This window comes from Geotrypetes seraphini, chromosome 7, assembly GCF_902459505.1.
Source record: "Geotrypetes seraphini chromosome 7, aGeoSer1.1, whole genome shotgun sequence".
In the NCBI taxonomy this organism is placed as follows: Eukaryota; Metazoa; Chordata; class Amphibia; order Gymnophiona; family Dermophiidae; genus Geotrypetes; species Geotrypetes seraphini.
In genome coordinates, this window is record NC_047090.1 from 165,221,207 (window position 1) to 165,245,988 (window position 24,782).

At 42.9% G+C, this 24,782-nt stretch overlaps 1 protein-coding gene across 5 annotated transcripts in view; it reads left to right on the forward strand.

Moving 5' to 3' along the window:
• The window catches only part of CCDC85C (coiled-coil domain containing 85C), a 249,335-nt gene that overhangs the window by 153,941 nt on the left and 70,612 nt on the right, over positions 1-24,782 (forward strand). For all 5 annotated transcript variants that reach the window (XM_033952299.1, XM_033952301.1, XM_033952300.1 and 2 more), the window contains exon 2: positions 16,964-17,037. In XM_033952299.1, the coding sequence (XP_033808190.1) occupies positions 16,964-17,037 (74 nt within the window). The remainder of the gene's footprint in view (positions 1-16,963; positions 17,038-24,782) is intronic.

The window sequence follows — 24,782 nt, forward strand, 5'->3', positions numbered from 1 at the left end:
GGAAGTGCGCATGCGTGACTCATCCCCTGCCCTCTTCGTCGCCTCCCGACTCCAGCGGCGTGACAGTTTTCAAAGAGGCGCGGGATTGTTTCAACGCGGAACCACCAGCCGTTAAAGCTCGTGGCGCTGACTCCCGACGGTGGAGGAGAGGCAAGGTAGAAGAAGATTTCCGCTGCCCAGCACCCGAGTCCTTTGCCGCCCCCCCCTTCCCTTCCCGCGGCCCCGACTGGCGATTTAAGCAGCATGTCCAGCAGTCTTCACACGCTGCTTAGGGCCCTTCTACTGCCCTGATTTGCTCCGGACGTGCCAGAGTAAATCAGGCCAGTAGAAGGACCCGAAGCAGCGTGTGAAGACTGCTGGACACGCTGCTTGAATCGCCATGTGTAGTCGGACCCGCGGGAAGGGAAGGGGCCCGCGTTTGTAGTCGCGACTGTGGGAAGGGAAAGGGGGTAGAGGAAACAATAATGCTGCTGCACAGGGAACTGGTATGGGGGAGGGAAATGGAAGGGAGAGGGAATGCTGCTTTGGACAGACAGACAGAGGGAGGAAGGGAGACAGAAAGACACAGGGGCAGGTGCACAGGGAACAGACACAGGTGCAGGGAGATATACAGAAAGACAAACAGACAAAGGGGGCCATGGACAGAGACAGACAGAAAGAAAGGCAGCGGGAGTTGCATCAGGAGGGGTGTGGGATGCCGCTGAGGGAACTTTTCCAATGGGTGCAACTAGGCGGCTGTCAGGAACCTCTGATCAGGGGCAGAGCAAGGTAACTGTATCATAGGGATAAGAAGGAGGAGGGGGGAGAAAAAGGAAGGGACGCCTACTGCTGGACAGGGGGAGAAGGAAAGAGGTGCTGATGGACAGGGGTGGGTGAAGAAAAGGGAACGGAGGCCTAATGTTGGACAGGGGGAGAAGGAAGGTGCTGCTGGACAGGGGGGAGGTAAAACAAAGGGAGAAGGGCTGCTGCTGCATAAGGAGAGCTGTGAAGGGGTGGTGGTGGACACAGGGGAGGTAAAAGGAAGGGAGAATGGACAGGGGGAGCAGGCAAGGGGTGGTAATGGACAGCCAAGGAAAAAGAAAGACAGAAAGAAAGAAAGCGTCTAAGGAGAGAGAGAGAGAAAAAGAAATAGAGAGACACACACACACATATTCTAGCACCCGTTAATGTAACGGGCTATAAGACTAGTAAAGAAATAAAACAAAAACAAAAAAACCAAAGGAAATAAGGCGATACTTTTTTTATTGGACTAAATGCATTTTATGATGAGCTTTCGAAGGTAACCCTTCTTCAGATCAGAAAAAAAAACAAATCTTGACAAATATCAGTATATATAAGGAAAACAGAGCATTTGGGGGATAGGAAGAGGGAGGGGTATGGTGAGTGGGCGGGTGGGTGGGCAGGAGACAGAAAGGGGGCAGAACAGTTTTAAATGTCTTTATAGTGGGGAAGGAAGCCCAGATCTCTTAAGTCCTGTCTGGTAGGTGTCAAAATACCATGTTTTCATTTCAAAGGTTTTACATTCTTGGATTGTTGTAAAGTTCCCTTTAGTATTCTCACCATAAAAGCATTGGTGCAGTGGTCATTTCTGAAACAGTAATGAAACTTTAGGGAATTTTTTTTTTTTTTGAGGGGGGATGTTAATAAATTCTTACTATTGAAAGACTGATACTGTGCTGACATAGGGAAATAATTGAGCTGGGCGCTACAGTTGAGAGGAAGAACACAAGAAAAGCCTTATCTCACTTTCACAGGCTGTCTGGAGGCTGGTAAGTGCATAGATGGGCCTAATGACCTGGAACTGAATGTGGAGTAAGGAGGGCAATTTAAATCTTGGGACAAGCCCTTGACAGATTAGCTAGGTAGGACTGATGTAACACCATGTCAGGGTAAGCAAAAGAACCTGTCGCGCCAACCTTGGACCCAGCAATTAGGAAATAGCTTGCCTTTTCTAACTTTGAGGAGGCCAGGGAGTCAACAGACGTCCAGAAGAGACGCATTTAAAGCTGTTTTAAAAATGTAGCATTTGTAGATTCTGGGAGCATCAGGTCACGAAATCCTGAGTGGAGTAGAACGAGTACAAGTGGATCAATTTTTCACTCCGTCAAAAATTACAAAATTAGGAGGACACTTTTAAAACCAATAGGGAGAAATTTTTTTCATGCAGAGAATAGTTAAGCTCTGGAATGCATTGCCAGAGGTTGTGGTAAGAACAGATAGTATAGCTGGTTTTAAGAAAGGTTTGGACAAGTTCCTGGAGAAAAAGTCCATGGTCTGTTATTTAGAAAGACACGGGGGAAGCTTCTGCTTGCCCTGGATTGGTAGCATGGAATATTGCTGCACCTTGGTTTTGGCCAGGTACTAGTGACCTGGATTGGCCACCGTGGGAATGGGCTAATGGGCTTGATAGACCATTGGACTGACCCGGTAAGGCTATTTTTATGTTCTTAATTAGTAGCTTATGGTGCTTGTTCCAGAGCTGCCACGTTGTCTAGTTTTAAGAGGCAGATTTTTGGTGAGGATTGGCTTTAAACTCATCTCACGAAACAGTGTGGTATTTGTAATCTTTGATTCTAACCAATGAAATCAACATAGCAAGTCCCATAATGCATAAGAATGAGATTAGTTTATTAAACACGGATCTTTTCTGCAGATCTGGTGCTGGCAAGGTTACTAGATGCCCAGATTTAGCCACACGTCCTCTTTTTTAGAGGACTGTTCAGACGTCCAATCCTGGCCCCACACAAACCTCGTTTCCTCAGGGCCATGTCTGGAGGGCATCAGCGCATGCGCGGATGCAATGAGATGACATCACACGTGCAGCCGCCCTCCAGACATGGCCCTGAGGAAACGAGCTTTGTGTAGGGCTGGGGTTTGGGGGCAGGATGGGGCGGGGCTGTGGGAGGAACAGGGGGAGGCCATCAGTCCTCTTTTTTTGTAAGGAAAAATCTGGTAGCCCTAGTTGCTGTTAATCTCGTACCACCTTACATTTATGTCAACAATAGAGATGGGCGACCAGAAAGTCTTTGTCATTTTGTCCATTTTTCATTCCAGAAGAAATGTTACGAGTGTGCATTCTTCTTAGAGTGTGCGTTGTGTGCAGAAGAGATTACACTCTTTCCTGATGGTGCACGCATACATAATGTGATGCAAAAAAAACAAGGAAATGAGCCCCACGAGGAAACAATAGAAATCATACAAATGAGGTATTAACTGTACATATCAATCAGGGATAGGTCAAATGAGTAAATATTAAGATATAAGAACATAAGAATAGTCTTACTGGGTAAGACCAATGGTCCATCTATCTCAGTAGCCTCTTCTTACGGTGGCCAATTCAGGTCACTAGTACCAGTGGTTTGCCCCATGTCTTTCTCAATTCCCTTCTTTAAACCAGCTACGCTATCCACTTTTACCACAATCTCTGGCAATGCGTTCCAGAACTTTACATTACATTACATTAGAGATTTCTATTCCGCCATTACCTTGCGGTTCAAGGCGGATTACAAAAGATATAAAGAATGGGGGTTACAATGGAAGAATAATAGTCATTTCTAGCATTGTAAAGAGTAGATCATTTGTAGAGAGTTGTAAAGAGTCGATCAATTGTTATTTCTAGAGTTGTTAAGAGTAGGTGTGGTTAGGACTGTTTCAGGAATTTCTTGAAGAGTATAGTTTTTATTTCAGTATTCTCTGAGTGAAAAAAATATTTCCTCCTATTGGTTTTAAAAGTATTTTCCTGAAACTTCATCAAGTGTCCCCTAGTCTTTGTGATTTTTGACAGAGTGAAAAATCGATCCGCTTGTACCCCTTCTACTCCACCCAGGATTAAACATCAATCATACCTTCCCTCAGCTGTCTCTTTTCCAAGCTGAAGAGGCCTAACCTCTTTAGTCTTTCCTCATACGAGAGGAGTTCCATCTCCTTGACCATCTTGGTTGCTCTTCTTTGAACCTTTTCTAGCGCCACTATATCTTTCTTGAGATAAGGAGACCAGGATTGTAACAGTCATAGAATATAATGGACGCGTTAGCATATAGCACGCACTAATATTTAGTGTGTATTAAATCTGCTAGCGCGCCTTAGTAAAAGGCCCCCTTAGCTAGCTAGATTAGAGAGTTGCACGGGGACAGAAATCCCACCCGTCCCCGTCAGGATACTCTCCGTCCCCACCAGGATCCTCTCCATCCCCACCCGTCCCCGTCAGGATACTCTCCGTCCCCACCCGTCCCCGTCAGGATCCTCTCCGTCCCCACCAGGATCCTCTCCATCCCCACCCGTCCCCGTCAGGATCCTCTCCGTCCCCACCCATCCCCGCCAGGATCCTCTCCATCCCCACCCATCCCCGCAAGGAATTACCTCCATCCCCACCCGTCCCCATAAAAAGCAGCAATTACTTCTGACAGGATCATCAATTCCACAGTTTCTTTTGTGTTTGCGCTGCTGTTTTCCTTGTGGAATCTCTTTGGTGGAACCCTTTTTTTGTTTTCTGTTCAGATAATTAACTTATAAACCCCCTCTTTTACTAAGGCTGACGTGTCCATTATATTATATGGACGAACCCTGCTTCCAAAGCCTTCCATCCCCGTGGGAGTCCCATTGGCTAGAGGGGGGTCCCCGTGGGAGTCCCGTGGGCCAGAGGGGATCCCCGTGGGAGTCCCGTGGGTTAGGGAGTATTCCCGCGGGACCTGCGGGATTCCCGCGATCCCCATTCCCGTGCAGACCTCTAAGCTAGATTAGGAAGAGCTGTTTGTTTTTGGAAATTAACTGAGAGAATTAGATGTGCTGTCCTATTTGAAACTTGTTGGAGTACTTGTGATCTGGACTGGCCATTGTTAGGAATGGGACACTGAACTCACTGGACCTCTGTCTGACTCAGCATGGCTTTGTTATGTTTGCATATGAATTGCATCAAAAAGCTGGTAAATAAATCTTAACAAATGTACCAATGTCATGGGAGGTAACATGTTATCCAGATCCATTGACGCTTGCCAGAACGTACATGTGTCTACACTAGAAGGAGTGACTCTGTGATATAGTGGACTTTACGTCTTCCAGGCCATTACAGCAAAATTATCTTATCTCAACTAAGTCTGTATCCCCCATGAAACTCCTCAACTACTGGTAATCGAGCTATTTCCGTCTGTATTGTTTGAATCTTGTGTGGTAGTTAAAAAAAAAAACAACCCTCTGATAAGACTTCACTTTCGGGGCACAGCACTATTCTCCTTCCTTCTCTCCTTTCAGTTCTTTCATGGTACAGAATAACTCCCAAAGCCCTATTCAAAGCTGTGTGTATCCACGTTGTACAAAAAAAAGTCCTGCCGGCACAATGATTGATAAAGCTCAACTGTGACCGGCTCCTCTGCCATGCCTTTTCTGCATGCTTCACTTCTCTCCTAGCGACCCCTGACTTGAAAGAAAAACCATGATGCATAATAACGTGCTTTCCCAATCCCGATCAGTTTCTTTGGGGGTCACTTTATCTAAAGTTACTTAGAGGGCACTTTCCCAAGCCCCTGACAATCCACCTACATCGGTTTCAACAATTGTCTCTTGCTGTTTCGCCTGCTGGGCTGCGAAAATATCTTGTTTTATGTGTCCCCGTTTATACTGTTATGATCTTCTTGGTGTGTTAGTACAAGCATACACTATATGTGATCAGACCACAGTCTGATACATAGATCTATATCTTCTATATATCACTTTATAAATCTGATAAGAGAATGTGGCCTGCCCTTTGTTTTGGGACATAAATTATCTGGTTAAAGCCCAATACTTCTATTGCATCCCAAACAAAACAAACAACTCCCCCCCCCAGCAACAATGAGTTGGTTTTGATCAAAGATAATTGCCCTTCAAATGCTATTATAAGTCCATCTCCCCACTCCTGATGTGGATAGATCAGTGGTCTCAAACACGTGGCCCGGGGGCCACATGCGGCCCACCAGGTACTATTTTGAGGCCCTCGGTATGTTTATCATAATCACAAAAGTAAAATAAAACAGTTTCTTGATCATATGTCTCTTTAGCTATAAATGACAATATTATTATTAAGACTTAGCCAAAAGGAAAGATTTATAAACTATAAAGAGTTTTACCTCATGCAAAATTGTCATTTCTTTAATAAGACATTAACTATTTTTTTCTGAGGCCCTCCAAATACCTACAAATCCCAAAGGTGGCCCTGCAAAGGGTTTGAGTTTGAGACCACTGGGATAGATCTTATTGAATGTTGCTTTCCATGCCAAGACTGGGTGTGACGTAGTCTGAAATTACTCATATTTATATGACCTGAAGAGAATTTCTAAGCTTTATCTAATGAGATATTCTTGATTGGATGTGTTTCAATGTTTTATGATCTTGTATTGTTTAAAAAGCTCAATAAAGAAATTGAACTAGGAAAAAAAAAAAAAAAAATGGCGCTCAAAGTTAGAATAGCACTAGGTGCCATAAATCATGCTTAAATTTAGGCGTGCAACCAAACAGGAGAACCACTTCGACAGGATGAAAGTCACACCGGAAAAGGGTGAAGATGACCAGATTTCACTGCTATGCTTTATTATTTGTAAGGCTTGACACATAAGTGTATTGGCCTTGTGGCCTGCCTCAGGAGTCTTCTTATAAAAGTGCCATCTCAAGAAGCTCGTTATTTAACGTTGTAGACTGTTAATGGCATTTCACACAATTCTTTTTGAGATTTCACTTTTCACTTTTATAACAAGACTCCTGAGGCAGGCCATAAGGCCGATGACGCTAAACTAAGCAACATTGTGGGCAGCGCAGCAGAACCTGATAGTGCAACCATGCCCGGCACTATGGAGCAGGACCTACTTTTACTAGAACCATGGTCCAGTACTTGGCAACTGAATTTTAATGCCAAAAAATGTAAGGTAATGCATCTTGATAGCAGAAATCCATGTCGAACATACACCCTGAATGGTGAAAACCTAACCAGAACTGTAGCAGAACGGGATTTGGGAGTAATCTTCCGGGAAGATGTGAAAGCTGCCAATCAGGTGGAGAAAGCTTCAACAAAGGCAAGACAAATGCTGGGCTGCATCAGAAGGAGCTTTATCAGTCGAAAGCCTGAAGTTATACTACCGTTGTACACATCAATGGTGAAACCTCACCTGGAGTACTATGTTCAGTTTTGGAGGCCACATTATCAAAAGGATATGAAGAGAATGGAGTCGATTCAGCAAATGGCCACTAGGATGGTCTCAGGACTAAAAAAATCTCCCATATGAAGAACGTTTGAGCAGGCTGCGCTTATATTATCTCGAAGAGCGCAGAGAAAAGGGGGAAATGATAGAAACATTCAAATACATCACGGGCTGCTTTGTGGTGGAGGAAGAAATCTTTTGTCTTACGGGTCCCACGGCGACAAGAGGGCATCCGCTAAAACTCAGGGGGGGGGGGGAGATTTCGTGGGGACACCAGGAAGTACTTCTTCATTGAAAGGGTAATTGATCAATGGAATGGTCTTCCATGTCAGGTAGTCGAGGCCAGAACCACGCTCGACTTCAAGGGATGATGGGACAGACAGGTGGGGTCATTCCAGAGGAATGCTTAAAAGATGGATTCTCGAAGGAGGGAGGGTTCTTGAGTGGGCAGACTTGTTGGGCCTTCGGCCCTTTTCTGCCATCATACTCTATGTTTCTCTGTGTTGAGTCTTACAAGTAATAAAGTCTAACGGTGAAATGTGGTCACCTTCACTGTTTTCTTGTGTAAATTTTTAGGCACGGCCATTTATACCAACTGAAACATTGTGTAAATCCTTGTACCTAAATTAGGCGTGGGTCCCCGCCTTATTTTATAACCATGTGAGTAAATCGCTGGAATGCCACTGATCTGTCCGTGACCCCTCCCGTAGTCGTGCCTCCTTTTGGAACCGCTTGGATCCCATGCCTAAAAACACGCATGTAAATGTTTATCCCAGTTGGCGCCAATAATTTCTTGTTCAGATGCCAATTGGCTCTTGGTTCGATTAAATTGCACATGCAGATAGGGCGTGCACTCAAATTTGTAGAAATGGGCTGAAGTTGGAAGAATTCTTTTTGTGATGCTTCTGCCATTGAGCTGCTATGCTAATGTAGCAGTTACCCTAGATCAGGGGTGTCCAATGTCGGTCCTCGAGGGCCGCAATCCAGTCGGGTTTTCAGGATTTCCCCAATGAATATGCATGAGATCTATTTGCATGCACTACTTTCAATGCATATTCATTGGGGAAATCCTGAAAACCCGACTGGATTGCGGCCCTCGAGGACCGACATTGGACACCCCTGCCCTAGATATACCAGCACATACATTTTCATGCTATGAAATTTGTTATTTTTGACATTTTTAGCGGCGTTTAGCAAAAATTAATGTGCAATTAATGCATACTAACAGTTCATGGCCAGCAGCCCAGCACCTAGGTGAGCTGACCCTGCACAGACTGCACCGTGAGAAATAGATGATATTTGCCCGTTAATGTAGCAGATAATGTAGATTAGTTAACACCAGCTCAATAAGTGGTGTTTAAATACATCTGTGACCACATCGCACCCTTCCTGTGGAAACTACACTGGCTGCCTTAGAGAGCAAAATTTAAAACTGTGTTTGATTTTTTTTTCAAGGTTCTCAGACAAAATGGACCAGAGCACTTGAAGAATAAGTTAGCCCTCTACGCACCTTTGAGACCTCTAAAGTCTTCTCAAGGAGCACCGCTATCTGTTTCCGAAAGAAATTGCATGACATGATATCTTCCATCGAGCAAGTTTCAAGTTTATTATAACATTTGATTAATCGCTTATTCCGAATTCTAAGCGATGTACAAAGTAATAAAATTACAAAAATACAAAATAAGGGGAGACAAACTTAAAAGAAATGTATCATAGCTACTGATACATAATAATGATTAAAATTACAAATATAAACAACAAGTTTCGTAGCTACTAATACATAATAAATTAAGATAGACATACATTGATAAAAAAGAAACAAGAGGAAAACTCGGGATGAAATACAATTTAGATATAAAAGTAGAACAATTAAGGTAAAAACAATAGGATGGGGAATAAAAAATGATAGAAGTAGTAAAAGAAAAAAAATAAATAAATTTCAGAGCCAAAAGCAGTTCAATTAAACATTGAATGCATCTTGAAAAAGAAGACTCTTTAATTTACTCTTAAATATTCCAAGATTCTTTTCATCTCTTAGGTGAATTGGAAGAGAATTCCAAGATTGAGGAGCCGTGACAGAAAAAAATAGTCTGCTGCCTTGTGTTGATTACTTTAAGAGAGGGAATAGAAACATAGAAAAAAGCAGCAGAAAAGGGCTATAGCCCACCAAGTCTGCCCATTCCAAGTATCCCCTCCCCTGAATTTACTCCCTTAAAGATCCCACGTGAGTATCCCATTTTCTCTTAAAATCCGTCACGCTGCTGGCCTTTATCACCTGGAGTGGGAGTCTGTTTCTATAACCATAAAGCCCTATGACCTCACAATGCAGATGTAAAGAGCTTTAGCCAATAGGAAGAGGAGATGCAAATGTTAAGAGCCTTAGCCAATAGGGAGAGGAGGAGATAGTGGATGCTGTGGCCATTTGGCCTTTATCTGCCATCATAGAAACATAGAAACATAGAAAAAGCAGCAGAAAAGGGCTATAGCCCACCAAGTCTGCTCATTCCAAGTATCCCCTCCCCTGAATTTACTCCCTTAAAGATCCCACGTGAGTATCCCATTTTCTCTTAAAATCCGTCACGCTGCTGGCCTTTATCACCTGGAGTGGGAGTCTGTTCCAATGATCCACTACTCTTTCGGTGAAGAAGTACTTCCTGGAGTCGCCATGAAACTTCCCTCCCCTGATCTTCAGCGGATGCCCTCTGGTGGTTGAGGGTCCCATGAGCCAGAAGATATCATCTTCTGACTCGATGCGTCCCGTGATGTACTTATATGTTTCAATCATATCTCCCCGTTCTCTTCTTTCCTCAAGTGAGTACAGCCGCAAATTTTGGTCACTTGACCTCAGAAGTCTAGGCGATGTGTACGGAATTAAAACCCTATAAATAAAGGCTGGGGTTTTGGATGCCAGAGATTTAAAAGTGAGAAGGCATAGTTTATACATAATGCCACTGGTCTGACCCAGCAGCGGCAATTCTTCTGTTCTTACGCCCAGAGGGGCTACGTTTAACTCGAGACTACCTAAGTTTCCAAGTTTATTTACTATTTAATAACACTGATCATCGACAAGTATCTGGTCGGTTTACATTGCTAAAATTTAAGAAAAAAATAAAAGGGGGCAATATGTAAATTACATAGTTGTTGGACAAGCCATAGACATATGATACAGAGGGGGACTGGGGTAAGGGTAAGATACAAAATTACATTGAAGTTTTAATAAAATGTAAAGGGAGGTAAGGAGGGGAAGGGGATGAATATACTGAAAACTGAAAACTTCACTTTTTCCCTAAAAAAACAGGGAAAAACTGAAGTTTCCCGTATAATGAGGGGGGTTACAACCCCCCAACCCCCCCACAACGCCGGCACAATCTGTATTCAGTAAAGTGGGGGGGGGGGGTTTCTCCACGAACACCCCCCCGTCGGAGCCCCTTAAAACACTGTTTTTCTTCGGCGCGGGCTTCCGCCTTGCGCTCAGTTGTCTCGGCGCGCCTTTGTCGGTGCGCGCTTTTGTCTAATAACCTATTTTCCTGTTCATCTACTACAGTTTAAGTTCTCTTCTACGCCCATGTCTGAAAGACGATCGAATTATCTTCTCAGATGATGTGAAAACATAGGCAACTGAATCTTTGGGAAGGTTGTACCAAAACCAGATAGAAATGGAAGGCTCTAGTTGTGATTTATAAACAGTTGTACAGCATACTGTCCTGTTTTATACTTTAATAAAAAGGCTTAAATATAAAATGATAAGTGTTCTTGGCTTACGCAAATGATGGCAGAATCTGTGGGTACGGGATGGGGACAGAGCTCACGAGGATAGAGCACGTATGGAGATGGGGCCTGTGTGTACAGGGCGAGGGTGGGAACAGAGTTTGTGGGGATGGGGCGGGAACGGGGACAAACTTTGTTCCTGTGTCATTTTCTACTCCACAGCCCTGGTCACTATACCCTTAAGTGAAAAGGACTCCTTGGTCTCCTCCCTTCCCTCCGCTTTCCCCGCCCCTCATCTGTTCGGCCATGTTATTTCATGGTTTCTGCCCAGTGCTGCTGGAATATGCCTCATCCTCTTTTCTCAGCATTTTTTACGGTTGTAGCACTTGAAGAGCAGTGTTTTTGATGTTACTTAACCCTTTCAGGACCAAGGGACATATTTGTCCCATAACTTTAAAATCCTATAAATTTTGATTGGGATAGTCTACAGTTTTAAATTTGATATGTACGGACTCCATATGATACTGCCTTTATGTAAACAAACTGGTTCCGACATTCATTCATTAGCGTCGTTGCCAGATTGACGAGAAGATTCACTTGCCACACTGTCCATAAGCCAGAAGTGTGATTTTTTTTTAAAAAAATAATGATATTTCACAAAAAAAATCAATTTTTTGGCATCTGCAAGCCCTTTTTACCATAAAAATGTCGTCAAAACCACAAAAATTGGCCTACGATCCTTATGGTCCTGAAAGGGTTAATGGGATGGTCATTAAAGTGGCTATAGAATTATATTAAAAAAACAACAACAAAAACCATAAAAATAAAATCCAAGTTACAGTAAAGAGGAAAATTAGAAACAGAGTATCAGTTTTTAGCCAATATACATAAAAGTTGTAATTGAAATAGCCAGACTCCTTACTTGTTTTGTGGAAAATGAAATATTCTCTGTAAACCCTCGGTATCAAAGCACTTAAATGTTCTAGAATTCCCTCCCCCACCCCCCTCTCTTTTGCTCCTAAACCTTCAAACAGAACTGAGAAAACATGTGAAGGTGGGAATTGGCTGGGTCAGAAAACCAGAGGGGTAAAAGGACAATATTCTTTCTTTCTCCAACCCTACCCCCCCCCTCCAGGTTTAGCTGAGATTGAGAATGTGGCAGTATTGGTTTTGCATGTGGTGAGAGAAGGGAAATACCGTTCCCTGTTCCTAGCCTGTGGAATGCATTGAAATGAGAGAGAGCTGTGAGGAGTTAGGGGAAGTGTACATATTTTTGGGCTAATAAAATCTTAATGATCCCTTTCCTAAAGCGGAAGCATTAAGGGCACCTGGCTCTTCGTTCCTCCTCCTCATATTCATCTTATGTGTAATTGCTGACTTTTTGAAGCATCTCACTACACTCAAGTAATGCTTGACTCGCACTTTCACTATGTAAAACACATTTTTTCTTTGATACGTTCCTCATTCCTCACCCTAAAGAAAATCAGTTCTCTAAAGAGACCTTAGTATCTCATTCACTCATTGATTCTTAGCTGTATTGCTTGTTGCCGCTTAGAACTTTCCCAGTATGACGGCATATAAATAAATTATTATTATTATTATTGCAACTCTCTTGCTCGCTGGAGCCGGTATTGGGTTGATGAAAAGATTAGAAGAGCCAAAATATAGCAGTTAAATTATTGTTGTACGGTGCTCAAAACTTTAACCACAAGACCTCTCTGCTCTCTGAACAGCACTTGTCCATAAAAATTTTTTTTAATTTTTTTACTGATTTGTGCATATTGAAGAGATCACTTTCCTGCTGAAGTAATACAGGGCTTTAGGACTGATTCTGATCCCTGAAGTTTGATAATCGCATTTTGCTCATTGGCTTGACCGCTGATGCAGTCATACGTCGAAACACGGCTCGTGTTGGGTCAATAAAAGACAAGTCCCTGTTTGTTGAGGTCCTTTGTCTTTTTTTTTTTTTTTTTTTGCTGCATTGTGTTTGGTGTGCTCTGTTCCTCTCCAGATCTACACTTATTTCTTTTGATGCCACACACTTTTATGCATCCTATTGGATCTACTCAAGCCTACCAGTTCTAATGGCTTTTCCTGCAGGAAGTTCATTTTGAGGCTGCAGAAGGTCATTCTCCTATCGAACTTCTGTATTGTGGAGCAGGCTTCCCCAGTGATTAAAATGAGCCAAACTACCATAAATCTAAGGCAACCCTGAAGACATTTCTCTTCCATCATGCCTTCAACAGTTACCTGTGCCAGGGTGGTCTGTTCTCCATAGCCCCAAACCGTCCTGCCATTACTATTTGTCACTTCTGTTTTTGTGTGTCTGAGACATCTGTTTCATGTCTTTGTTTCCAGTATGAAAAATTTGTGTTTCATATAACTGTAACAGTAAATTGATAAGGATGTTCTATATTGGAAGCTACCTTGCTGTTTAGGTAATGAAAGATGGTTATAACATTTGATTAGATCTAAGCTTGAATTTCATATTTTCATGTTCAGAGGGTGTTCAATTTTAAATTTTTGGTTAAGGTTTAGCACGGCTGGATTGCCTTGTACAATGAGGACAGGAGAATTGAAATTTGAAAGAACAGTCCTCACATACATCCTTGTCCCCTGCAGGATGATTTTAAGGGCACTTACTCGTCGTGCCTGCTTAAACAAGTGTCTAATTGGTTGTGAACAGACATGAACAGGACCTCATGTTACTTTTAGAAACATCCAAGTTCTATCTGCGTAGAAATCCATAAGTGGTAGACTAAGACTCTTGCGACTAATATGCTGTTTTGCAGAAGGGGGGCTTTTTCTTTTTTAAGTTGCAATTTTCAGAATACAGCGTACATAAGCAAACCAAGAAAAGGAAGCCATAGTTCATGTGTTGCAAAAGAAGAAATCAAAAAAGCCCTCTAGGCATAACTGATTTGTTTTACCTGAATCCATTTCAGTCGCTCAGTTTCTCCCAAAGTAGTTACCAAAACAAGAAACACTGAAATGGAGAGTTTTCTTAGAAGAAACGACTTCCAAAGTAGTTGAGTCCTTCCTTTTGAAACTTTGGGCCTGATTCTGGAAATGGCATCTTCTGCATGTGTGTCAGTCGCCAGTAGGTGGCATTTCCAGAATCGCATCTATTTTTCTTCTACAGACGCCTTAAATCAGGGGTCTCAAAGTCCCTCCTTGAGGGCCGCAATCCAGTCGGGTTTTCAGGATTTTCCCAATGAATATGCATGAGATCTATGTGCGTGCACTGCTTTCAATGCATATTCATTGGGGAAATCCTGAAAACCCGACTGGATTGTGGCCCTCAAGGAAGGACTTTGAGATCCCTGCCTTAAATGTAGGCCAGATTTTACAGGCTTACATTTTAGGCATCTGACTCAGGCCTACAAGAAGCGTCTAGGCATGCCTACGGACGCCAAAGGCCTTAAGCGTCCATAGGCATGCCTAGATGTCTCCTTACATATTTGAACAATGCCTATATTGTAGGCGTCCTTCAACCCATTGATTTTTGGTTTGTTTTTTTTAAACATGTGTCCCAATTGGTCCATTAGATGACGATAGGATGCCATTTTTAGAATCAAGCCCTTTGTGTCTCTAGTATTTGCCTTTTATCCACCAAAGGAAAAGCCTTTAAACAACTTTTGAAAATTGTTAACATATCGGCTTCAAAACCACAAAGTAAAGTGGCTCTAACACAGTGGTTTTCAACCCAGTCTTCAGGAGCCACCTGGCCAGTTGGGTTTTCAGGATATCCACAATGAATATGCATGAGACGTATTAGCATGCATGTCCTCTGTTGCTTGCGAATATCTCGTTGTGATCAACCTGAAAACATAAGAACATAAGAACATAAGCGTTGCCTCTGCCGGGTCAGACCAGGGGTCCATCGTGCCCGGCAGTCCGCTCCCGCGGCGGCCCCCCAGGTCCATGACCTGAAAGTGTTCCCTACCTAACCTGAAATATCCATACCCTATTCGCTCAATGTCCTGTACGGTAAACCTCTATCTGTACCCTGTTATCCCCTTCGCTTCCAGGAAGTCATCCAGTCCCTTTTTGAACCCCAGAATTGTACTCTGTCTTATTACCTCTCCGGGAAGCGCGTTCCAGGTGTCCACCACCCTCTGAGTGAAGAAGAACCTCCTTGCATTCGTTATGAATCTGTCTCCTCTCAGTTTTTCTGAATGACCTCTTGTTTTAGTTGTCCCTGCTAGTCTAAAGAATCTGTCCCTCTCCACCTTCTCTATGCCTTTCATGATTTTATAAGTTTCTATCATGTCCCCTCTCAGTCTCCGCTTCTCCAGGGTAAAGAGCCCCAGCCTGTCTAACCGTTCGGCATATGAAAGGTTCTCCATACCCTCAACTTAATCATTGCAAGTGACAGGTCTTAACTGGGATCTTATAGCAGGGTTTGCCAAAAAGCCATTTAACCCTTCATTGCCTCTTGTACAAACTTAGATTGTGAGCCCACTAGGAACAGAAAATACCGCCATTCCTGAATATAACTGGCCTTAGATTGGAAAAAGATGTGAGCTAATGCATGGATAAAGGTGGAAAATAAATAAGTGTAGACCAAGAGCCCTAAATGTAGCTACTATCACTCCAACCTTAAGGGCCCCAGTCGGCCTTGGATGACTAAAGCTGGGAATGAACCTTTGTCCATTCCTGGAGGAAAAGGCTATAATCTGCTGTTAAGATGGACATGGGAGAAACCACAGCATGAAATCTGGCTTTGGGATTCCGTATGGAACCTTGCTATTCTTTTTGGGATTCCAGAACCTTGCTTCTCTTTGGGATTCTGCCAGGTATTTGTGGCCCGGATTGGCCATTGCTGGAAGCAGGATATTGTAATAGATAAGCCATCGGTCTGACCCGCTGTGACTATTCTTATGCTCTTATGAGAGTGCAGAGTGCTACTACTTGGAGCAGTCACTGCACAAAACAGCACCCAAGGCAAGAGTTGCTTGTGATGCTCCCTCTTCCCTTGCCACAGTAAGCTCAGTGGCTGCATCTACTTACAATGTAGGCCAGCATTTTACTGGCCTACACTGTATGCGTCTCCCGCTGGCCTAGGGAGACGCGCACGTCTGCCTAGGTCTGCCTAAGTCTACTTCTGGGCCAAACCACGCCCACGCCTAGCCTTAGGCGAGCTTAGGTGGGCTTGTGCGCCCCCCGGAGGCGCCTCCAATGTAGGCAGCCTGCCTTGGGAGGTTTTTTTAAAAAACATGCATCTCAATTGGCTGGTTAGACAGCGGTAGGACGCCTACCGCTGCCTATAAATGGGACGCCATTTATAGAATCCGAGCCTAAGTGTGTAAAACCCCCTTCCATCATTTTAACCTGAGACCCAGCCAATAAATGAGCCCTGGATATGTGGGATCCTTACTGTCTTGAGACTGGCGCACTATCCATCATGCACCAGATGGGGAGAGTAATTGCCAAAGACACTAATTAGATTGATGCGTTTATTGCTGCAAGAAAAGCTGAACTCATATGGGAAAGTGAATGACAGGAGCTGCCTGTAGAGACGAGAAATAACCTATAGCACCTAAGAAACGTAAAACTAAAGTTAAGATTTGTAGACACCATGACTACAGCTAGATCAGGCACAACGAGGAAATCCGCGCCTTTTCTGAGCAGGAAGAAATCAACCAAGCAGTATTTAACAAACGCAGATGCCTATTTGGGTATGACATATCTACCAAGATCCAGTTCTGCTGACTGCCACATTAGGAATGATTGAAAACTGAATCTCATCATTTTTCCAGCTAAATAATTATTAAAAAGTATGGCTATGTTCCACTAATGTCAATACTTTTGCTACAAGTTTATTTCACGTTTCAAGTTTATTATTAAAATGTGATATATTGCTTATAATAGCTGTCTAAGTGGTGTACAGCAATATAGTAAAAGTTTAAAATTTCAGAGGTTAAAAACAGAGACATAAGACAGAAATGAGTGGAAAAGTGGGAAGAATTACATTTGTAAATAGAAAAGACGCATAGAAGGAGGGTACATTAGGGAGGGGTTATTATGCTCTTCCTTTTGAGAATCATTGGAGATTCACATGTATGGTATCATTTTATCTCTTTCAGACTCTTCGCACTACATCAGGCAACTTGAAACAAAAGTGAAGCTCCTAGAGGGTGACAATAAGCTGCTGTCGCAGGTAAGGTACCCCTCTGCACAGATCTCGATGTTTGTCCACGTAGAGGTCTTGGCTCGTTCTTGGAAATTTTATGGCTGTGGCCTCTTGAGGTTCAATTAAGGATTTGTGGCCAAGGATCTGGCCATCTCTAAAATGGTTGTTCACCAAGAAGGCTGCTGATCTTTTTGGATCTGTTTAGAAAGCGTGTCAAAAGCAGAATCTGGCTGTGTCATAAGACTGCCTAAACTGAGAGCTTCTCACACCATCTTTAAATAGTCTTCATTACTAATTTGTATAAAAGCATCCATTAAAAAAAGAAAAGGTGCTGAAGTGGTACATTTAAAAGGGCTATGTACAATTTACATATGAATAAATCAGCACAGCATACTTAGGTAACCCACATCTCATCCGGGGGTTGTGAACTGAGTCGCCAGCCGTGGAGGATACACAGAAAATTTGTAGAAATTCTAATCAAAAGGTTCCAGTGGGTTCATAGACAACCCCGCGAAAGACAAAGGCGCGCGCCAACAACTGAGCGCAAGACGGAGGCGCGCGCCGAAGAAAATTACAGTTTTTAGGGGCTCCGACGGGGGGTTTTGTTGGGGAGCCCCTCCCAGTTTACTTAATAGAGATCGCGCCGGCGTTGTGGGGGGTTTGGGGGGTTGTAACCCTCCACATTTTACTGTAAACTTAACTTTTTCCCTAAAAACAGGGAAAAAGTGAAGTTTTTAGTAAAATGTGGGGGGTTACAACCCCCCAAACCTCCCACAACACGGCACGATCTCTATTAAGTAAAGTGGGGGGGTTCCCCCCCACACCCCCCCCCGTCGGAGCCCTAAAAACAGTAATGTTCTGCAGCGCGCACCTCCGCGCTGCGCTCAATTGTCTGCGCGCGCCTTTGTCCCGGCGCGCTTTTGACCTGACACCGTTCCAGTGGGTTTGGGCCAGGCCTTTAATACTACCAGATCTTATGAGAAAATCTACACTAAAAAAAAAAAAAAAATAAAATGTTTTTAAGCCAGTCCAGAGACTAACTAATCTTTTGAGAAAACACCTGTATTAAGGGTATCTCCCAAAAGAAGATATTCATGAAAACAGTAGCAAGAAAGCAAAATAAGCAAAAAAAAAAAAAAAAGTCGCTGGTACAGTTCAAAGAGGCATCTTTAAAGTGGTGCAGGCTGGGCATTGGGTAGGGTTTCTCGGTGAATCTGCTGGTAATATTGGAGGAGTACACTAAGGGCTCCTTTTACGAAGGCGCGGTAGGGGTTTAACGTGCGTAATACCGTGCGCTAAACCGCCGTCCACGCTAGCCGCTACCGCCTCCTCTTGAGCAGGCGGTAGTTTTTAGGCCAGCGCGCGGGGGGTTAGCGCATGTTGAAAAGTCGCACGCGTTAAACCCGCTAGCGCGGCTTCGTAAAAGGAGCCCTAATGGTTAATGCAGTGGCCTGAGAACCAGGGGAAGCAGGTTTGATGCCCACTTCAACTCCTCGTAAATCTGGGGAAGTCACTTAGGGGTCTTTTTACTAAGGCGCCCTAGCCGTTTTAGCGCACGCTAAATATTAGCGTGTGCTAAACGCTAACGTGTCCATTATAGTCCATGGACGCATTAGTGTTTAGCGCGTGCTAAAACGGCTAGGGTGCCTTAGTACAGGACCCCTTAGGGTCAGCGTCTATAAATGCCACCTAAGTGTGCCTATATTGTAGGCACTGTTGCCAAATCCGCTAGGCACCGCTTACAGAATCCTGCCTAGCGGTGCCTAGGCGTGCTTAGGCATCACTAGGCGTCCTAGAGGTAGGCGCCGGTATATTGGGTCAGGTTTTACTTGGCCTAATTTGCCAATGCCTAACTTGCCCAAGTCAACCACGCCTACTTTTCATGTAGGCATCGTTAGGTGTCGGAGGGTGCCTCCACTTAGGTGTTGCTAAGCAGACGAAGAGTTCAGTGCCAAACTCTTAATTGCTTTTTTTTAATTGATTGGCTGAAAACTGGTGCGATCAATTACCATGCCAAATTTATTTATTTATTTTTTTTAAACATAGAACATAGAAACATAGAAACTGACGGCAGAAAAGGGCCATGGCCCTTCTAGTCTGCCCACACTAATGACCCACCCCCTAACTTTCTCCTTGAAGAGATCTCATGTGCCAATCCCATTTTTTCTTAAAATCTGGCACGCTGCTGGCCTCAATTACCTGTAGTGGAAGACTATTCCAGAGATCAACCACCCTTTCGGTGAAGAAATATTTTCTGGTGTCACAATGAAATTTCCCACTCTTGAGCTTCAAAGGATGCCCTCTTGTTGCCGTGGGACCTTTAAGAAAAAAGATATCTTCTTCCACCTCGATACGGCCCGTGATATATTTGAACGTCTCGATGTCACGGGCCGTATCGAGGTGGAAGAAGATATCTTTTTTTCTTAAACGTTGAGCTTTGATTCCAAAGTTAGGCATGCTCGATTAGGGTGCTTCGGCTCGACTATATAGGCACCTTATATAGAATCCGGTCCTTAATCCTCCATTGCTTCAGCAATAAAATATACAGACCCAGAATTTAAATACGTAAACTGATTTGAAAGGTGGTTTATCAAATCCCTTTCCTTCCTCTTTACATTAAGTCACCGGCTTTCCTTTATTATCCCTCAGCTTCTCTCTTCTCTAAGTCCTGAAGTGGGAGCTTACGCCTCTTATCTGGAAAACACTTCAACAGAATATACTCCTGAAACTATCGCAGGGCGCTTCTGTTAAGTACACGTGGTGTTGTGCCCTGTACTTTGTATAAACAAACCAAAACTGCAGATATGTACAATGATGTAGGCAAAATTTATTGTGACAACCAAAGTATATTTAATAACCTTTTTACCAAACAAGGAACCCAACACGGTCCGTGTTTCGGACAACCTTCATCAGGGGTCCATGGTAGAAAAGGGAAAAAAACATATGTCACAAAAAAATGCAGTGAAACATACAGTAGAAACAAACGGATAATATGTAACGCCGAGGGTCACTAGATATTGTAATATGAAGGTTGTCCCAAACACGGACCGTGTTGGGTCCCTTGTTTGGTAAAAAGGTTTTTAAATATACTTTGGTTGACACAATAAATTTTGCCTACATCGTTGTTCATATCTGCAGTTTTGGTTTGTTTGTTCCTGGTTGGTTTTTTCACTGCAGACAAGGTTGGACCCCCCCTTTTTCCTCTTGGTTCTGTTGCTCTGTACTTTGTATAAAAATCCAACATTTCTGTCAAAATTGCACCTTTTGGGAAGGTGCGTAATGAAGCACTTTTCACTGACAAGAGACCTCCTTACTGTGTCGTGGGATGTAGTAAGATTTGGTCTCTCATACCACAATCTGGATTTTGGATGATGTTAGCTGATGCCACTTCCCTAAGGTATTTAAAAAAAAAACAACCAAAAAAAAACCCCCTTCTGCAGCTTGACTCCTTCAGGAACACTTTGGAGCTGATTTTTAAAACGGTGCCGGACCCCTACTTTTGATGTTGTCACATAACATAAAATAAAGATTTTCTTCTGTGCTGATGATGTTCTGTTAATTTTCCCAAAGACAAGAAAAGAAAATCCCCCAAATCTGCAGTAAAAATGCGGTAAACCAAAGAAAAAACTGCAGACAAATGTACATTACATTACATTACATTACATTAGTGATTTCTATTCCGCCATTACCTTGCGGTTCAAGGCGGATTACATCCAAACTAAAACAAAAATTACATTCAAAATTTGAAGGAATAGAATAAGCGATGACATAGAATTTTTAAGGTAATATATGTTGGGTAAAAGAATTGCCAAAGGTAAGTGGAGGTCTTTAGGAGATAAGAATAGGTTGAAATTATGGGTTTTAGATAACGTTTGGTAGATAAAAGAGCATTAGAGAGATCTAAGGGTAAATAGAGTGTTGGATATTGGGTTGGGATTGGTTGTGCTGGATAGGTTTTATGTATTTTTTGAAGAGTATGGTGAATAGATTGTTGCATACAAATGAACCACTATTTGCAAAATATGGGACCCAACACGGTCCGTGTTTCGATCAACACGTCTTCCTCAGGGGTCCTATAGGATGGTGGCTATCAAACACACTCGCAACAAAAATGCCTGATCTGTGTGCTTTGGCGATTAAAATATGCTGTCAAAAACAACTGAAGCAACAATCTGTTTGTTCGGAATGAACTTTGCCTGTATCTTGTACATTTGTCTGCAGTTTTTTCTTCGCTGTTAATTTTCCCTGCATCTTGAGTCTTAATACTGGTCCACAACAGTCACGTCTCTCTGCTAAATTCACATTGGCTGGCTAAGCATTGAGGGGCTAATTCTATAAACGGCACCTGACTAGAGCTCTACTTGAGCGATATTTTAAAATATCTAGTGACCTTCGGCATTACATCTTATCTGTTTGTTTCTATTGTATGTTTAACTGCATTTTTTGTGACGTATGTTTTTTCCCTTTTCTACCTTGGACCCCTGATGAAGGTTGTCCGAAACACGGACCGTGTTGGGTCCCCTGTTTGGTAAAAAGGTTTTTAATTACATTTTTGTTGTCACAATAAAGTTTGCCTACATCGTTGTACATATCTGCAGTTTTGGTTTGTTTGTTCCTTGTTGGTTTATTCACTGCAGACAACGTTGGACCCCCCCCTTTTTCCTTTGGGTTTTGTTGCTACATACTAAGTTCCACCATGCGGCATAGGTTAGCGAAGACGGATTTTTCCACTTGTTCAAAATAGTTTTAATTGTAATCATTAAGAGAGCTTTCAATAGTCGAGCCGAAGCACCAGAGATTTGGGTTTGAACGGCCATGTCTCCCTGAGATTATTATAGCCAGAGAGAGCTTTTCAGAGATATTTAGGATTTTAGTAAAGCACTTTTAAGTTACCCCTCTATACTTATCTTCTGTGATAATTCCTTATATACCAAGCCATATTCTGTGTCCCACTGATGTGAACCATACCACTGCTACTATTTATCATTTCTGTAGCACTGAAACGCATGCATAAGAACATAAGAAGTTGCCTCCGCTGAGGCAGACTAGAGGTCCATCTTGAAGAGCTGTCGGCTCCCGCGGCGGTCCATCAGGCCTAATTGCCTGAACAGTGTCCCTGACTAATTTTGTAACTGCCTCTAATCCTCTAATCTTATCCCTATAACCTACCTCTACTCCTATCTGTACCCCTCAATCCCTTTGTTTTCCAGGTACCTATCCAAACCTTCTTTGAAGCCCTGTAGCGTGCTCCTGCTTATCACATCCTCCGGTAGCGCGTTACATGTATCCACCACCCTCTGGGTGAAAAAGAACTTCCTGGCGCTTGTTCTAAACCTTCCCCCTTTCAATTTCTCTGAGTGCCCCCTTGTACTTGTGGTCCCCCATAATTTGAAAAATCTGTCCCTGTCTACTCTTTCTACGCCCTTCATGGTTTCTATCCCTTGAAGGTTTCTATCATGTCTCCTATAAGTCTCCGATTTTCCAGGGAGAAAAGCCCCAGCTTTTTCAGTCTGTCATTATATGAGAGGTCTTCCATACCCTTTATTAGCTTAGTTGCTCTTCTCTGGACTCTCAAGTACTGCCATGTCCTTCTTGAGGTACAGCGACCAGTACTGGACACAGTACTCCAGGTGCGGGCGCACCATTGCACGATACAGTGTCAGGATGACTTCCTTCGTCCCGGTCGTGATACCCTTCTTAATGATGCCCAACATTTTGTTTGCCTTCCTTGAGGCTGTGGCGCACTGTGCCGATGCCTTCAATGTTGTGTCTACCATTACTCCCAGGTCTCTTTCAAGGTTGCCCCTAGCGGTGATCCCCCCATTTTGTAAGTGAACATCAGGTTCTTTTTCCCTACATGCATGACCTTGCATTTCCCTATGTTGAAGCTCATTTGCCACTTTTTGGCCCACTCTTCCAGCGCTGTCAGATCTTTTTGGAGATCTTTGCAGTCCTCCGTGTTTTCAACCCTGCTGTATAGTTTGGTGTCATCCGCAAATTTAATAACCTCACATTTTGTTCCTGCCTCCAGATTGTTGTACATTTAACATTCAATAGACGGTCCCTGCTCAGAAGAGCTTACAATTGACTTTATGCGGTCCTATTTATGTGGTGACCTTGGTGGGTTAAGGGCCCCTTTTACAAAGCTGCGCTAGGGCCTTAACGCGCGGAATAGTGCACGCTAACTTGCCACACACGCTAGCTGCTACCGCCTCCTTTTGAGCAGGCGGTAGATTTCCAGCTAGCGCGCGCTAATCCGGTGCGTGCGATAAAACCGCTAGCGCGGCTTTGTAAAAAGAGCCCTAAGTGTTGAATATCTGCACTTAACCGTCCAAGTGCCAATTCAGTCCCCAGAATGACCCCTAGTTCTCTCCCCCCCCTTCTGAAAAAAAAACCTCACTACAAATCAGCTAGAAATTCCGCCTTCTTTTGGCCTTGTCCCAAAATTATGGAATGATTTACTTCTACCTATATGGACCAAACTCTGCTTTTACTAAATTTAAATCTCTCTTCTTGAAATACAGTTTTGTTTTTTTCACCAGCGGTCACTCTGGGTTTCCCCTCCCGCCGCTGGTTGAGGTGAGAGCGCCTGCCTAAAGCTGAGAAAGTTATATGATTTTATTCTATTCTATGTCTGTCTTTGTCTCTGTTTAACTTAGCATAGGGCTCAATCATTATTGCTGTTCATTTCATTCTTGTTTATAATTTTTATTGTTAACTGCTGTGACCTATGATAAAAAAAATGTTTTATGATCCTCTGGAAACTTTGAACTATTAAAAAATATTTTGACTAAGTTTCTTTCAGACTGATAGTTCAGTCTCTTAATTCTGTCTGCTCTTGATTATTGCAACATTATTTACTTGGCATTAGAGAATGACACGGTGACAAAATTCATCACCGTTCCCGTCCCCGCGGGAAACCATCTTCATGTCATTCTTTAAGGAGAGAGGGAAGAATCAGAGTATAATTGGGCACAACCACTGACCCACAAGCTTTGCTTTGAAGAATGCTGGTGTAGAAGGACCGAGGTTGAAATAGACACTAGAAAATGACAAGGGATTATTTCCCGCGGTTATCCACGGGGATGGGAACAGTGATGAATTTTGTCACCGTGTCATTCTCTACTTGGCATCTTATAAAAAAAAAAATCTTAAATCATATTCGAGTAATACAGAACACGGCAGTGCCCCTAATTTTTGGCCTAAAAAAATACGACCATATCGGTCCTTTTTATCAGCAGTTACATTGGCTACCATTCGAAGCGCAAATTCTTTTTAAATTTGGCTGCATTTGCTTTAAAACTCTTTTTGGACTGGCTCTGGGATACCTATCCTCCCAATTTAAATTATACAAATCATCTAAAAATACCCGTAACAACTGTATGTTCATGTACCCTTCTGTAAAGGCTTGTCGCTACAAGAGATTTTTAAACAAGATTTTGCTTTCCAGTTAGGAAAAATGAACTCTTGGTTAAGTCCTTTGGTTCTACAAATACATTCATATTATGTCTTCAGAAAGTCCTTGAAAACATATTTGTTTGATAAGTTTGTTTTTAATCTTGTTTTATGTATGCTTCACTGATTGTACAGTTCTTCTTGATTGGAACTCATTGTTGGGTGGTATACAAGAATAAAGTTATTATTATTATAAACCAGAAATAGCAGTATATCGAATATTTGAATACACATAAACATTGATTTAATTATTTCTGAATTTGTGTACATTTTAATATTTATCCAAATTTCAAGACCATCAGAAAAGTCTGGGATGC